The sequence below is a fragment of the Pyrgilauda ruficollis genome, unplaced genomic scaffold, assembly GCF_017590135.1.
Source record: "Pyrgilauda ruficollis isolate IOZ18807 unplaced genomic scaffold, ASM1759013v1 scaffold39, whole genome shotgun sequence".
Classification (NCBI taxonomy): Eukaryota; Metazoa; Chordata; class Aves; order Passeriformes; family Passeridae; genus Pyrgilauda; species Pyrgilauda ruficollis.
Genome location: NW_024525378.1, coordinates 5,510,871 through 5,527,077, shown reverse-complemented (window position 1 = coordinate 5,527,077; position 16,207 = coordinate 5,510,871). Strand labels below are relative to the sequence as shown.

Sequence of the window (16,207 nt, the reverse complement as noted above, 5' to 3'; positions counted from 1 at the left end):
TTCGGAAGAGCTTACTCATAATGGCACTAACACGGTCTCTGATAACCAGATTAATTTATTAATTATTAAACCTGCTTTCAGGTTTTGCCTGCTGGGCTGGCCATGTAGTCTGGTCCAAGATTTGTTCTCGAGGACCAGCTCATGTAAGTGCCATATTTGATTAGTGCAGTAGTTACTGTGTCTCAGTTAATTGTATCACCAAATGTGACCTGAGTTTTCTGCATCAGCAGCCCTCTTGAATTCCGCCGTTTGACTCTGCCTCGTGTACACTGCAGGATTAAGCATTTTGATTCCAGCTCTATATGGTTTCTCACCAAAAACCCTGGAAGTGATTGCCCATTGAAGAGGAACTGCAAACAAAGCTCTGGGGGCTGCACCTGCTCGGGCAGGCTGGGGACTGTCACATCGTAACCCCTAAGAAATCAGATGCAGAATTCTTACCAGCAGGTTGTGTAGAAACTTTTTTTTGTGATTTCTTAGAGTAACTAAAGGACTACTTTGCTCTCAAAGTAGGATGGAAGAGATGTGTTCAGGAGAGACGTGTTCAGAAGAAGGCAGACACTTTGTATGGGGAAATTTTCTTTTTTAATTTACAGCAGAAAGAATATAAAGCATTCAGAAAACATTTTCCATATTTTAAGGGCAATTCAAAACATTTTGCATGGTTCCAGCAGCTGAGTTCTTCAACAGATCCATTGATTCAGTGATGCTTTACATGCACAGTTACAAAAATAAAACTTACAAAAGAGAAGACATCTATACTAGTTTTACATGCAAGTCTTGGGGACCCCCCATTGGGCACCAGCTATTGTGTGGAACTGCCATAAGCGTGCAACCAGAGAGGGGGTTCATGTTATATTCTGTATTTCTTTCACACAGTATTACTGCTGTCGAATGTGTTTCACAAAGGAGCGATTCTATTCTCAGAAGACAGAAGATCTGGCTCCTGGCACTTGGGAATTTGAATTTTCCTAGAAAGCTGCACTTACTTATCTTAGGTGAAAATGTTAAGTTCCACAACCAAGAAGAGGGTTCGAAGAATCACTTCACTGCGGGGGAGTGCTGCTCCCTCCGCAGGGACACACTGAAGGGTTACGGCCCGACACAACAAAGCACTTGGGAGCTGCCCTGGCTGCAGGCGTGCCAGGAGTCCTGCAGCGGTGCTGCACAACTGCCCGCACGCTTCACAGCCAGCACAGCCTTAAACGTTTGGCTGAAGCAGGATCTGGATTAGTAGATACACCACCAGGCCCATGGATCTGGAAGAGTAATTTGAAATAGCTCTGTATATTACTGAATCGTTTGCTGTAAAGACAAGGAGTTAAAACGTTTCCACTGAGGTCACTACTCTTGTTAGGAACAGATCAATTCTATATTGTCACGTATTGGTTAATGGGTGCAATATTTCAGTTTCAAAATGTCAAGAGTTCTTCCAGTACTAATACAGAGCATTTCCAATTCGTTCCAAAGGAGATTCTTCAGCGTCTCCTGTTCTGTTTTGGCGTGAGAGGAAAATCTAATGGTCAAGGTTCCAATTGCAGACAGAAAATCAGGCTACGAGGCTGCCCACAGGCACAGTGCGAGCGCCAGGCCATTTGTTTTGCTTTTTTTCCCTTTTTTTAAAATTGAATCAGGTCATAAAGCAGCAGTTCAGAAATGTACAAGAGAATTCTGATAATGAGCTATAGCACATCTACTGTAATTCAATGCTGGCAGTGAAAAGAAGTAATTAAAAACAGGTACAATTATAGAAAAGGCACCAAGAGCACTGACCCCAGTTTTTTTGCCACAATCTTTGTTTTTACTCTTCTTTTAAAGACACCAGTTTCAAAGCTTCCTATGTGTGAATATTTTTTGGCTTCACAACAAGCCTTGCGTTTAAACATTGCAGTTGGTGGCCGGGATCAAGCAAGAACAACTATTCCAAAACTAACAATCTCAAATTTACACAAGTTCATTCAGAAATTTTAAACTGCCACGAGCGAGACAAACAGACAGGAGCAGTTTCTGATCTCAGACACATGTACGTGACCCACAAGTAATGACACGGACTTCAGGAGTTTCTTCCCTTACATTCCTGTGTAATGAAGATCAGAACTGGTTCCCATTGTTGAGAATCTGTGACAGTTTTAAATTAGTAGCTCAATTTTAAAAAAATCTAATTTCTTTGGCTCCTCACTATGTGGAAATAGCAATATACCATGACACCCCTACAGGATCAGTTTGCATCTTTTTTTTTTTTTTAAGTTTTACTTAATTTTTTAAAATTTTTTGTGCAATTTTTATTACATTTTCTGACTTCCAGCAGGAGATATGAAAATGTGAAACATATTTTCTACTTTCGTACTATTTATTTATTTTTTTTCATTTTATGTTCATTCTAAGTGTTCTTTATTGGAGTGAGTGTATGGTGTTAAGCTAGATACGGTTTTTGTACTCTTATGATTATCTGCTTTGCAAAAGTAACTTAATTTTCTTAAGCAATATTAGCATTCACATTACTTGGCACCATTGGCAAAAAAAAAAAAAAGAAAAAAAAAAAAAGACGGGGGTAAAAAAAAAAGAAGGAAGGAATTTATAAATTAAACCCAACTGAACCAAACTCCTGGTAGCCAAAATCAAATGTAAACATATCCTTTTTTTCTTTTTTTTTTTTTTTTTTTTAAAGTAATGTTGCTCTGCCTTTTTTTTCCTAAGTCTAAATACAGTAGCTCTTTTTTGCCATTTAGTCATGCTTTAGCAAAAATGTTCTTCTAAAGAACATTTAAAATAAAGTTTCTTATAGTGAAATAAAGTTTTTGTTTCATTTTACAGACCATAGCCACTAATGCTTTGCTTTGTTCATTTCTTTTTCTTGAGTTCATGCACATATCTCTTTAATATATACAATATGTACAAACAATACATCCACACTCTTCTCGTTCATTCAGACAAAACTATACAAATAATAATTTTATCTTGCCAAGTTATTGACCCTTTGTGAATAAAATATTTAGTAATTAATCAATATATTCCCTTTCAAATATTTTTTTCTCATTTTCCATTTCTACCTTCTATATATACAGAAACTGCCCAGATTTTGATGAAGTAGCCAAAATAAGAAATTTACTGGCCAGAATGCAGCACCACTGATCTTTAGGTGGCATAAAATGTCCAGGCAACATATGTTCGTGACTGCAAAATGACAAGAGGTTTGACAAGTACATAAGAGAAAAAGCTACATGTTTTACAAATTATTTGAGAACTTAATTAAAACAATAGTACATGAAGGTAAGGCTAGAAAATAAAGTGCTGAATATGAGAGAAAGTACATGACAGTTGATATGTTTGCAGGTTCTAGTAAAAATACAAAAAAAAAAAAAGTGTAAAACTTGCTTAAGCTGCTCTCTCCATTCCTCATGCAATACCCGTGTCTCTCATACACCAAACCCCTCCTGTAAGTTCCCACGGGATGTATTAAAAACCTGCAGATTTAAAAAGTTGCATTAAGTGTGCTGTAGAGGTTTAAATAAAACACAAAGGACAGGAGTGCGAAGGAAATGAGGATGCATGGACCCAATAAAGATGTACTGATCTAAGCCCCTCCACTGAGACTCTCAAAGCTTCAGTTTCTTGGAGATGACTGACAGGTGCAGGAACAGCATTCTTGTGTTGCTTGTGCATTCCCACCTTTTCTGAACAATATTTTTGGTATAATATTTGTACAGTTCCACATGTTGTTTAATACAGCCCTATATGAAAAGGATAATTAATCGCTTCTTCCTTCCTCCTCGGAGAATGAAGCAACTCACAATTTCCTCCTGGTGTCTTGTTTTCCCCACGATCCAACAGAAGATTGAGTTCCAAGATGTCTTGCTGAACAAATTAAAAGTTGTCCATGAAAGTGCAAATGCAATGACCAAAACATTACTGTTAAAATCCTGCAGCTGGTATTTCCAGAACTGCAGTGGGTATTTTTGTTGTTGTTGCATGTCTCTGCTAAAAACAGAAAATGAAAACAGTCTGAAAAGCAATGTCACATTGCTACGGGATGCTGCTGCGTATCTTCAAGTTCCTTGGCCTTTTTCAATTCTTTCACTCTGAAAAAACAAAGAGGAGCTATGTAACACTTCTACACCACATCTCTTGAAGACAGAACAATCAAAAGGATTCATCACTCCAGCCTCCCGTGCAGAAGAGGCAGCTCCCAGAGACACGACAGGAAGGCAACACCTTCCCAACACCATAAACAGTTGGAAGCGCAAGAACGGGCCACTGGAGATCCCAGACAAACACCTTTGGAGAGACACACTTGGTTCCACTGCTTTTCCCAGTACTGGCAACTACAGCTGGGCTTCCTTCTGGTGTCAGCCTGAGTGCTTGGGGTTCCCTGGACTGCTGGTCCCCTCCTGACCCTGCAGCTGCTCACACCAAAGGGGCTGCTCAGCGCTGACCCTTTTCTCCACACAGTGCTCAGGGAGTGACAGCACAGTGGGGGAAAATCAGCCTGTCCAGCTTGGAAAGGAAGCCTGGAGTTTATTGAGAGCCTCACAGAAGAAAGTGTTTATGTACAAGCACAAGAACTGGTATGGGTGTGAAGAAAGGCGCTTTGTTTCACGAGCACTCCAGCTGCTGTGCCCCTGTGTTTTATCATGCTGTTGGCAGCAGGTTTGGTGTCATCCCAGCAGTGCAGGATGCTGGATGCTGTGTGCCAAGGGAGATGAACCTACAGTGTGGAAGTCACTCTTCCTAGATGTGGCCAGTTCTCAACTTTCCAAAAGGCACGCCATACATTACCTCCTCTAACTCATCAACTCAAGAACTAAACCATCACTGAAAGCTGAAAGAGTTAAAAATTAAATTAAAGGGTGAAAAGAAGGGAATAATTTCAATCCCATCAAATGAAACAGAGCTCTGCACTGGAGCTGGGGCAGCAGGAAACCTTGTACTCAGGCTGAGAACCTGGCTGTGTGCAGTGCAAAGGAGCCAGACCAAATCCAAAGGCATTCCTGTGCTGCCCAGCTGTGCTTGGGGCTGGCTCTGCCTCCGCTTGCAGGGAGTTCCTCTGCAGTGAGACCCCTTTCCCACCTGCCTCCATGTGTCTTCCCTCTGCTCCTGCAAGGGGAAGTCCCCTGTAAAAGGAGCAGATTACAGCAAAAAAAAAAAGTGATTTAGCTAAGCGTGTATAAGCTCAAGTGCTCATGTGATGCTGCAAAAACTTGAAATGACAAGTAACAAAGGTATAGTACAAAAAATAAATAGTGTCAGAGATGCAAGTCTGCGTAATGCAACCAGCTACAAGTGAAAGAATGTAACAAAGCCCAAGTAAATAAAAGTAAGAAAACATGTCAGGAGAGCTGAGCAGCAGCAGTGACAGTTTGTAGCTACTGTGCACAGACTTACACCCACACATCTTTTGGCTCTTGCACCAGCCTGCTAATGTAAGGACAGAATGAAGGCTATAAATGGATCTCTATAAATACACCTCCATTTCACCATTTTATTTATTCATTTTTCTGCATGTACTATTAGTCAGAACCACAGTGAAAAGGGAGCTGTCTGCTTTGACTTTTGTTTTAGCTGACTCAAAGGCTCCAGCACTCAAATGCATTCTCAGTATTTGTGAAATGTGGCCAACAGGGACCAAATCAGACTAACCTGTATGCAGGGTAGACCTTTGTTAATTATCCTAATTTCAATATCCTGGAGAATATAATGTATGGAAAGACAGGGGGCTCTGCTAGCCAAGTGCACACGGTGTGTTCAGAGTCTGAGGGCACTGACATTGCTGAAATCCGAGCCCAGCAGGCTCTCCCAGGTGCCAAGCAGCGCTCTGGTCCCAGGCTGAGGAAGGGACAAGGAGCCAACAGCACCAGGGGTTCTCAGTTCCTGCCTGGACAGTGCCATGCTGAGCCTGACTGCTGCTACAGCTTTACAGAGAATCTTCTACAGGAACATTTTGGCTCTACACAAGCTGGTGTCTAAAAGAGCCTGTTGACATCAAGAGAGTGGAGGCTTCAGCACGGCGCAGAAGGCAGCAACAAGCCTCTAAGTTTGTTCTCTAAGAGTTCTAAGTTCACTGGGGTTCTTCATGCTGGGTACAGCCAGATCCCCTTTTCATTGCAGGAAACACAGGAGGGCTGACACAGTAAGCCAAAACAGTGACAAATGACAAGTTACTCATATCCAGTATATCTACTTTTATTTTCTTGGTGAAGAAAAGCAGCCTCTCCCTTGAATTTTTAATTAGCATTTCTAGTAGTGCACCATTTAGAAGCAGGAGAGCCAGAATCCCTGGTGCTGTGCTAGAAAAGATGTTGTGCCTCTGTGCAATGGACAAATTTTAAAGCTTAGGTTAGCTGTGTTTAAGGTACCATCAATTAACGCATGATTTGCAGTGCAACTTCCAAGTGTTTTCTGTTGCACTTCAGTACTGTAATGTAAAATTAACCTGTTATTACAGATCTCTCACTGAGAACATGCACATTAAATAAGCTGGTGGCTCTTTCACTGAGACATGCTATTCCTTACTTTAGCACTTCACATGCAAGGGCTACACTAACGAAGCACTTTCACTGGAAGAATGCAAGACATGCTTTGCTGCAAACTTCAACCTACAGCATGCAATATCTGTACTGGTGCACAACTATTGCATCTGTTTGCCTGGAACACACATGCCAACAGGAGTTAATTACTGCAGCACTTAGCATTTGCACTGAAACAGGTCCTGGTTCAGAAACAGAGAATCACAGAATCATAGAACATAAAGGGTTGGAAGGGACCTAGAAGATCTTCTAGCCCCAGCTCCCCTGCCATGGGCAGGGACACCTTCCACTATGCCAGGGTGCTCAAGGCCATATCCAACCTGCCCTTGAACATTTCCAGGGATGGGGCAGCCACAGCTCCTCTGGTAACTTATTCCAGTGTCTCATAATCCTCACAGAAAAAAATTTCTTCTTAATATCTAAACTAAAATCCCCCTTTTTCATTTTGTATAAATTACCTCTCACCCTATCACTACAGTTCTGGATGAAAAGTCCCTTCTAGGTTCCCTGTAGCACCCTCCACACACTGAAAGTGCTGTGAGGTCTCCACACAAGCTCTTCTTCTCCAGGCTGAGCAGCCCCAACTTTCTCAGCCTGTCTTTGCAGGGGAGGTGCTCCAGTCCTCTCCTATCAACTTCATGGCATCCTTTGGACTTGCTCCAACAGTTCCATGTCCTTCTTTTGCTGGGGACACCAGAACTGTGTGCAGGACTGACAAGAGCAGAGGGTGAGAATCCCCTCCTTCCCAGCTGGCCATGCTCCTCTGGATGCAGCCCAGGACACAACTGGTTTCTGGGCTGGGAGCACTCAGTGCCAGCTCATGGGGCGTTTTTCATCAACCACAACCCAAGTTTTTCTCCACGGGGCTGTTTTCCATCACTTCTCCACCCAACCTGTCTGTGTATGTGGATTCCCCAGACCCAGGTGTAGGACCTTGCACTTTACTTTGTCCCTGAGGTTTGCACAGTCCCACCTCTCCAGCCTGTGCAGGTCCCTCTGGATCCACCCCTTCCCTCCCACACAGCTCAGTGAGGTCAGCAAACTCACTGAGGGTGCCCTCAATCCCCCTGCCCATGATGTTGAACAGTAGCAGCCCCACTGCTGACCCCACTCATCACTGGCCTCCACGTGGACCATAAACCACTGACCACAGCTCTTTGCATGTGGCCAACCAGCCAGTTCTTCATCCACCCATCCTCAAAACCACGTCCCTCCAATTTAGAGACAAGGATGTCATACAGGACAGTGTCAAACACTTTGCATTTGCAACGCTTTCCTTGGTCAGGTGGGATTAACATCATTTACATGCAGGTGTAATAACTACTACTACTACTAATAACAAAGACACAAAAGAGTACAGAACTTCCCTAAGGGTATGAACTGAAATCTGCCACAGGTGCATTACTGAAAGATGCTATTTAGTATATAATGGCTTAAAACAAACCCTGCATTCCACAGCATTTACACACTTAGGCCTCAAGATGATAACCACCCAAATTCACTAAGCTACCATATTTTCTTTATTAACCAGTCTCTGTTCAATGCAATAGTGTGTGTGTCCCACTGCAGCTGGGAGTGCAGGTAGGTACTGTGAGTCCTTTATTCCATTAACACACTGCCTGGTAGATTTGGAAACTTGCAGTCTGCAGCTGTCAGTCTCTCCTCCTCTCTCCAGAGCTGGCCCTGGGATGCCAGGGAAGTTCTTCCTTCTCCTTGGCAGCTGGTACAGGGCAGCCCTGCTCACCACGGGCTCTGCAGCAGGCACAGCCAAGTGAACTGAAATACCTCCAAATGTTACCAAAAATGGAACCAGCCCAAGGCCAGAGTGTCACTGGGGAAGCTCTGAGGTGTTATTGTGAACCCCATGCTGCTTCCTCAAACCATGATGAGCAGGAGGTGCCAGAACCAGTGCATGCACCAAGGTAATCATTATCTGAAATGCTTTGTCAAGAGAACCTAAAAATAATTGTCTTCAACCAATGCTTTTCTTTCTTGGATAGCCTGCACTGCAGGCTGTGTCTTAGAAGTCCTTTCAGTCCTTTCTTAACTCTTCTTGAGTTTCTCACTCAGTGGCACTTGGTTTGGTTACAACAGTGGCAGGGACTGGTATTTCCTCTTCATTAATACTTAGTGTAATAAACCCTCAACATTTTCAACTGCAGTTAAAAAATACAGGTTGACCAGGGAAGAATTTTGGACAAATCAGGACCCTTGAGAATAGAAATCCCTTGAGTAAGTGCTGCTAGGAGAGATTTTAAGTGAACAGTATAGCACTGCCTTCATGCTGTAAGGCAATCTTCTTTGGTTGACGTTTTTCCAGCCTTAAACTGAGCAGGGAAGAGAACCAAAGTGTAGCATTTGCAGTTACAAGCATTAACAAACTGTTGCAAGGAAAAGAACACTACTGGGATTTATAGAATTGAACAGCAGAAAGAATGTTCTTAGAGAAGATGTTTCAACCCAGTTTGGTAGACTTGCAGGGAGACTTTTTTTTTAAACAACAGAGGAAATGAGGGCAATGAAAGTGACAGCAGCAGGCCAGGTGCTGCTGGATGGTGTGCAACCTCTCCAGGAGTCTACAAGCACTGTCACATTGGCTTGGATCACTTCTGGGAGTGCCTCCCTGAGCTGAATGAGGGCTGGAGTGAGGACAGCTCAAGTGATGCCCAGCTGCGAGTGGAGCACCCCAGAATGGGAAACAGGCCCTGACTTTTGCAGGTCTCCAAACAAAAAGCACCATCCTATGCCAACAGCTCTGGAACCATGCACAAAACTGCAAGTATTGTACATCTGATTTTGCACTGGTGAAGCCTTGAACAAACACCTCCCCAAATAACATATTCTCCAGACAGTAAGCGCTTCTAAGGCACAAAGTTATTCCCTCTGCAAGTGCTGAAGAGCAGATGGAAGGAAAAAGCACGTGCAATAGAGATGACCACTGCTAAGGTGTCTGAAATCACAGCCGTGATGCTGACATACACAGAGGGAAGAGAAGATGATTTCAAACATGAGCTTTGAACCCTGACTCTTGGGAGATACATCCTGGCTCCCAAACTGCTCCAGCCAGTCAAAGTTTCTGCCCCTCACACCTTGCTGCTCACTTGGACAGAGTACAGGGGGTGCATCAGTATGTGCTGAAGCAATGTAGTAAGCAACAGCCCCAGCGAGTGGCAGCTCCTCTCCCCAAGCCCTCCCCAGTCCTGTACAGCTGTCAGCAGATGAACCAGCCCTACTCAGAAAAGGTCACAGCAAACAATGGCTTCATGGGTAAAGCATAACACAAAGCTGCTCCACCAGAGTGACTCCGGAATGCCCAGCCAGGGAAATGCTGAATGAGTCCAAATGCTGAAGATCAGTTTACAGGACAGGGTGCAAGAGCCAGAGAAGGCTGGCTGGCGAGTTACCTGTTGCTCTGAGAGCTGAACTGGCCTGTGGGATATTTAAGACAAGGGAGATCTTGCCTTTTTCCAGATACCTCATTTAGGCAGCAAAACAAAAAAGACAGAAAGGCCCAATAAGAACGACACCCCAGAGCACGCAGTCTGCAATTTAATACACACATCTGAGCTCCAAACACATTCAGCCCCTGCAAGAGGTAAATGAAAAAAGAAATTACTTTGAAAACTTTTGTTGCAGGTACAGTGACGCATATCCCGGTATGACATTTTCACACTTTGTCCTGAACTCAAACAGGACTTTCCTACCCCTTGAAATTTTACCCTGTTCTCTATCTTACTAAGAGAGGCAAGAAACCAGGTACCTCAATGCAATATCTGCTGCACAGCACAGATTAAAACCATGTTAAAAATACAAGTCCTAGATGCAGAGGAGTAGGAAAAGGTTTGTTGCTAAAATGCCAAAAGAGGGAAGAGTATGCAGAGAACAACAAAACACAGCAGATGTTGTTTATTCAGGTATGAAATGCAGCTGTACTTACCAGAGAAATTACTTCAGATACTACACACTTAACTCCCCAGAACTGGAGAGCAGCATTTAATCAAACTGTGAGAACATGGTGGGGTCAGGGGGCTTATTTGTACATTAAAGCTGAATGAAGGCAGTTTTTATCACTCATGATCATGGGTAACAAGTGCACTTGTTCTGCCCCAGAGAGGACAGAAGTTTTGCTGCAGGCAGAAGGTGCCTGACTCGTCATCCCCTTGAGATGGGAAAGACTCAGTCCTTGTGATATCTCCCAGATCATCTCCTGCCAAGGGTGGGGCAGAGAGGGTCACACTGCAGGCAGCTGTGCAGTTTGTTCACCTCTACACCTGGACTGGGAGCAAGGCTCTCCTTTGCAGGAGGCTACAGAGGATGGTCTGACCAATATGAAGGCAAACATTTGTGTAGGGGGGCATGGTGAGCAGCTGAAATCCCTCTACTGAAGCAAGTTTCCTTGAGATGAAAACTGTTACTTAAAGGCAACAGCAACTGGATGGGGTTTTTTTCCCCTAAAAGGTATTTTAATTTCTGCTGCAGAAGGATACCGAGTCTCATCTCACAAGAGTCATCCAGTAAAATCTCCTGCCTCTTCCTCTTTACTGATCCTAGTGTAATGTCACCCAAATAAATCCAGAAAACATCACTAAATTTGGAAAGATTTTAAAACTGAAACCCAGGAGCAAATGCTGCAATCATTTCTCTGCACACTCCAACAGCACGTGGACAGGAAACACCCAATTTGTGAATTACAGACATTCTGCAGGCACTCCCTGAGCACGAGGGGCTGTGCCAGCCTGTGCACACCAGCAGGCCTGGGAACACTCCTGGTGTTTGTGCACTCCAGAGCACACACACAGGGTGTCATCAGAATGCAAAGCAGCACATTTTGCCATGACAGACTTATTTTGGCAGAACACCAGCCAGTATGTACTGAGTACACAGCTCACAGTTCACTTTTTCCAGACAGAGAGCTGCCCCATTTCCCCATCCATCACACATCATTGGTCATCCCAGGCCTGGGATGCAAAAAAAACCTGCAAATGCTACCTAACATCCAGAATCTGCTTCCTGCACATTTCTCAAATGCTGTCACATACACAAAGCCTTAAAAGTGCATAATTTCTCCTCCAACACTGACAACTGGCCTCTGCTGACAGCAGAGCTTCCCTCAGGGCTCATCTGGGCCTTTGCCCTCATTTCACCCAATTCCAACTTCACCTGTTATTACCTGACAGCAGAGCCTTCCCTCAGGGCACATCTGGGCCTTTGCCCTCTTCACCCAATTCCAACTTCACCTGTTATTAATAAAAGCTCCAAATTTTAACTTGTAAAAAAACAAGGACATACAACAAAAAATGGCAGCACAGAAGTCATAATTTGGAAACAAATGTCATTAGCTGCTGCTCCTTTGTTAGCCCAAATAGTAAAACAAATAATGGTGTCTCCAGCAGGCTCAGGCCCAATTCATGCTCTCACTCTTGAGTCTTGAAAATGAACTTTGCAATTCCTAGTCAATAAAACTTCGTCATCAACAATGCAGTTTTCTTTTTACAACACTACATGGAAGCAAGGTCCAGGACACCCCTCTCTTACTGAAAACAGGAGCTATAAGCACCCAAATGGTGAAGTTTCTGGCAGCAGTTTTTTTTACAAAAAACCCTGCTGCCCTAACAACCTCTCAGGTGTGAGATGGAACAGAGCAGCCTGCTGGCAGCTGAGGCACACGCCTTGAGAGACCTGTCACAGGAATTCTCCCACTGATACCTAAAGATTTGTAGCTTTTTCACGTATTTGTTGCTTTGTAGGTTTCTAATATATAGTTTTATAGTTTCTAGCACCTTCTTAGCTGTTCAATAGCTAGCCCTTTTTAATACATTATGTCACACTCTTGAAATTCTATTTAGTCTTATTTTCAAGAAAAGAACAAGGTCATCTTGTTTTGCACCAGCATTTGAGAGTCAAAACAAAATACAAGGCAAAGAACCTCCTGGAGACACTCCAAGGGGCAGGCCCAAGGGTGAAACTATTGGATTTACCTGCTAACTACACTAATTAATCAACCTTATAAAAATTGTACAAATCCTATACCACAGATGCTCTTACCTATGTTTTCAGCACTTGAATGCTTTCATTAAAAACTGCTCTCTAATATATTAGCCCTTAATATTGTTTGGAAAGTTTTCTTTTGATTCCAGGCAAGCCCCCCTGTTGCCAGCCTGCTGTCTCACACCCAACCAGCCACTAACATGACTGAGCACACAGGTGAGTGGGCTCTTCATGCTGAGAATGAGACTCCCAACAGATGCTCTCTTGGCACTTACTATAACACAGTTACAGAATCTTCATTTCATTTTTCGTTTTCCTTCCCAATATGTGGATTAATAAATGAGGTAAACAGCTGTCAAAAAGCTGGCCCTATAACGCAACCAGACGTGCAGCTTACCAAAGACCAACTTATAGAAGATAAACACTGGTGTTTAACCACCTTTGGGAGTAAAGAGCAGTGTGAGGAGCTCTTCTGCTTCCATCTGGCTCAGGCAGAAATTAATACCCATTTAGAGTAGGCTGCACCTGCAGTGCAGGTGATCTACCTTCCTATGATCTACCCTGAATGCTGCTGCAGTCCATGGCAATGGAGTTCACTGAGAGTGTGAGTGCAGACCCTGTCAAATTCCAACATCTACTCACAGCCACTTTGGATACTGAAAAAATACCCCACCAACAATGCCATCTAAGCATGCCCATGATGAATATACATGTCCTTTTTCACACATTCATGCACTGGTAACATCTACTGCAGAGCTCTGTCCTGGTACAAAAGCAGCAGTGTTAGTCATTGCAGTAGGGTTAGTTTATTAAAGATTCTTTCATATCATTAATGGAGGTGAAACTTACTGGCATATCTCGGCCGCAGCCCCATGCAAGCAAGCAGAAAGCAAATATATTTAAAATGGAAGAGAGGAACTGGCTAGCAGGCAGCTACACTCACCCTTTTGTACAGCCTATGGTCCACCAGAGGGCTTTAGAGTGCAAAACAATACCAAAGAGCCATTAGACACACATGGCAACAACCGTACCTTACCCAGAGCTCCACTTCAGGGAGGAGGAGACAGCACTTCTGCTTGGCTGGAGAGAAAGAACCCTTCCCACTCCTGCCTAGGGACTCCTCTTTACCAGGGAAGGGCAGTCCTGTGTTTAGGTGCTTTAGGGCAGAAAGTTATAAGCAAGTAGAAAAAACCCAACACTGTCATTCCCGTGGCATTTCTAGCTGCATCCTGCCTTCCCTGGCAGCCATCACCTCTTTTCTACCCCACTCCAAATGCTACTCCATAGAAAACACTGCAGATCACAATTCCATCTCAGCAATGGCTTAGATATCCCCCAGAAGGGTAAAACTTTCCTACAAATCAGAAAAAGAACAGGAAATAGAGGTTACCTTCCCAGTGCAAGCTGGCTGTACCACACAGGAATTGAGCTCAGCAAATCCAAACCCATTCGGAGCTCCTGGATTTCCTTGCAGCTCTAGATGTGTCACATCTGGGGACCACTAAGTAGGTGGAGTCTTTCCAAAATTATTAACTATGCAAAGCTTTGGTTCTGCCTCAGGACAGCGAGCCTGGAGGCAGCTCAGCTCACAGGAGGTGTCAGGGGCAAGCTTTGGGCTTGGGCATGGGAAGATGGGTGAAGCTCTCCTGGGAGGCCAGGAAGTTTCTGTTTCATTCTCAATAAACAACATTTCTGTGACAGATCATGTTGATACCATGTTATGCTGATGCATGTTTTCCACCAGATTTTTGAGAATATGACAACAGATGGATAAATATGGGGAGTTTTGTTCAAAGTCAAAAGGAAGCAATACATGTCTGACGGTCAGAATGACTCCTGCTGATGAATGATCCCTTTTGTCACCATGACATTCAGCTACTAGAGCTCCAGTATCTTCTCTAAGAATATTTTCAACTAAAACTTACTGATTTTCATGTATTTTTCATGTATTTTCTGATTTCCATCAACATCTATGCATCCTCTACTAAGAGCTCCAACTGCAGAACCTCTCATTAACTCTCCCAAAACACCTGAAATACCTTCTGGTTAGGCAACAAACAGGAGATCAGATCCTCAAGGTGAGGATCAAAATCACATTTGAGATATTAAGCCTTTGTGCCAGAAAGTTATTAAACAAAATAGGACAAGATGACCATTTAAGCTGCTCTGAATGCAAACAGACAAACAGTTCTTAAAATTGGCTTAAAGTAGACTTTGATCAACTTTAAACAGGAAAAAAAACCCACCAAGCAGACAGTTGCCTGGGGAAACCCTGAATAAATCTCACTCCTTGAGAGTACTTTTTTGGCTCAGCAACAGAATTTGCTCATGGCCAAAGCCTAGGTTACACCATTCAATTTTTCAAAGGTTGAATTTCTGAACTTTAGGCATTTACTGCCTTCTCACTCAGCTCACTCTCTTACAACAGACTGCAACTGGCTTTTGCAGCCTCTTCCCCCAGATCTATCAACTAGCAGAAATCTGTTACAAGATCCTGTTTGTTTGACATTCCTGTGCATGCTCTCTTTTCTCTCACTCCTTCAGATTTTCCAAAAATAGTTGCCATTTCTATCCCTTGCACTGACAAGGCACTGTGGTTTAAAAAGTAGCTTCACAGTGCCATTTTTAAACCACAGAGCATTAGCTAACATTAGGTACTAGCTGTTATGGCTCACCCCTGGATGTTCAGGAGCTTGGATGGCTGAAGCGTTTCTTTCTGAAGACTGGGGCTTTCTTAAATTCTTGTTTATAGCAGCAGTGTGCTAATTTGGAATAATACAGGAGGAGATTGCAATGAGATTTCAACAAGCAGAAAGAGTGTGTGGGCTCAGCCCAAGCACCAGCCCCTTCCTCAGCAGCTGTACCCTGAGTGTCACATGGCAGACTGAAGGGATATAATTAGGAAGCTTACATAGAGGTGATCTGAAACTTACTTAGCATCCTAAGCTTTATTGCTCTCTCCTTAGGAAGAGGTAAGCAAGGAAAGCCAAGGAGAGAGGAACAATGTCCTTACTGAGACACAAAGAAAATTCAGAAAGCTTGAGGAAGAGCAGGTGAGAAGGAAGCAATTCCACCTGGTACCCCAGTGTACCTGCACCACAAGGCAGCTAAGAAAGAGGGTTACAGAGCCAGGTTTGGGAAGGAATGGAGGTGGGTGCCCTCACCAGGATATGGCTGTGCCAGGTAAGGGCTGGGATGTGCCCCTCAGGGAGCAAAGAAATGAACAGGTCAGTCTGAGTCAGCTGAGATACTGCAGCAAGTGAAGCTCTGTTCTATTGAATAGACGACCTGTGTAATTTCCAGGATTATATTTTCCTTTACAGTTGTTTATACAAGCAAAAGGCTTCTAATTTGTCTTCAAAATCCTGTGTGGTAATAAAGCTCTAAGAACCTGATTTGCACAGTGTTTGTCACCGACTGCAGAGAGCAGAGGCACCAGATTCCTGTGTGGGTCCAGCAGCCACAGGAGCCCGAGGGTCTGTGAGACACTAAAGGAACACAGAAGCAGCCCAAGTGTACAGAGCATGAAGTGCCCACTGTTGGAAAATGCCTTTCTGCCTGCTGGAATTTTTTAGCAAGCAGGAGGAAAATGGGGAATGAGAATCAAACCCGTCACATTTCTAAGCAGTTCTATGAATCTGCTAAATTTATGTATTTTTCAAGCAGATTCTGAATGCTGGTTTTGTTATTTTGCT

The 16,207-nt window shown here is 43.5% G+C and overlaps 1 protein-coding gene across 1 annotated transcript in view; it reads right to left on the bottom strand.

The window, feature by feature from the left end:
- Window positions 1-568: 568 nt before the first annotated feature.
- The window catches only part of CAMTA1 (calmodulin binding transcription activator 1), a 238,540-nt gene continuing 222,901 nt past the window's right edge, over window positions 569-16,207 (bottom strand). The window contains exons 21-22 of the mRNA XM_041476559.1: window positions 13,456-13,486; window positions 569-4,079 (exon numbers count right to left, since the gene is read on the bottom strand). Of these exons, the coding sequence (XP_041332493.1) occupies window positions 4,047-4,079; window positions 13,456-13,486 (64 nt within the window). The 3' untranslated portion in view covers window positions 569-4,046. The remainder of the gene's footprint in view (window positions 4,080-13,455; window positions 13,487-16,207) is intronic.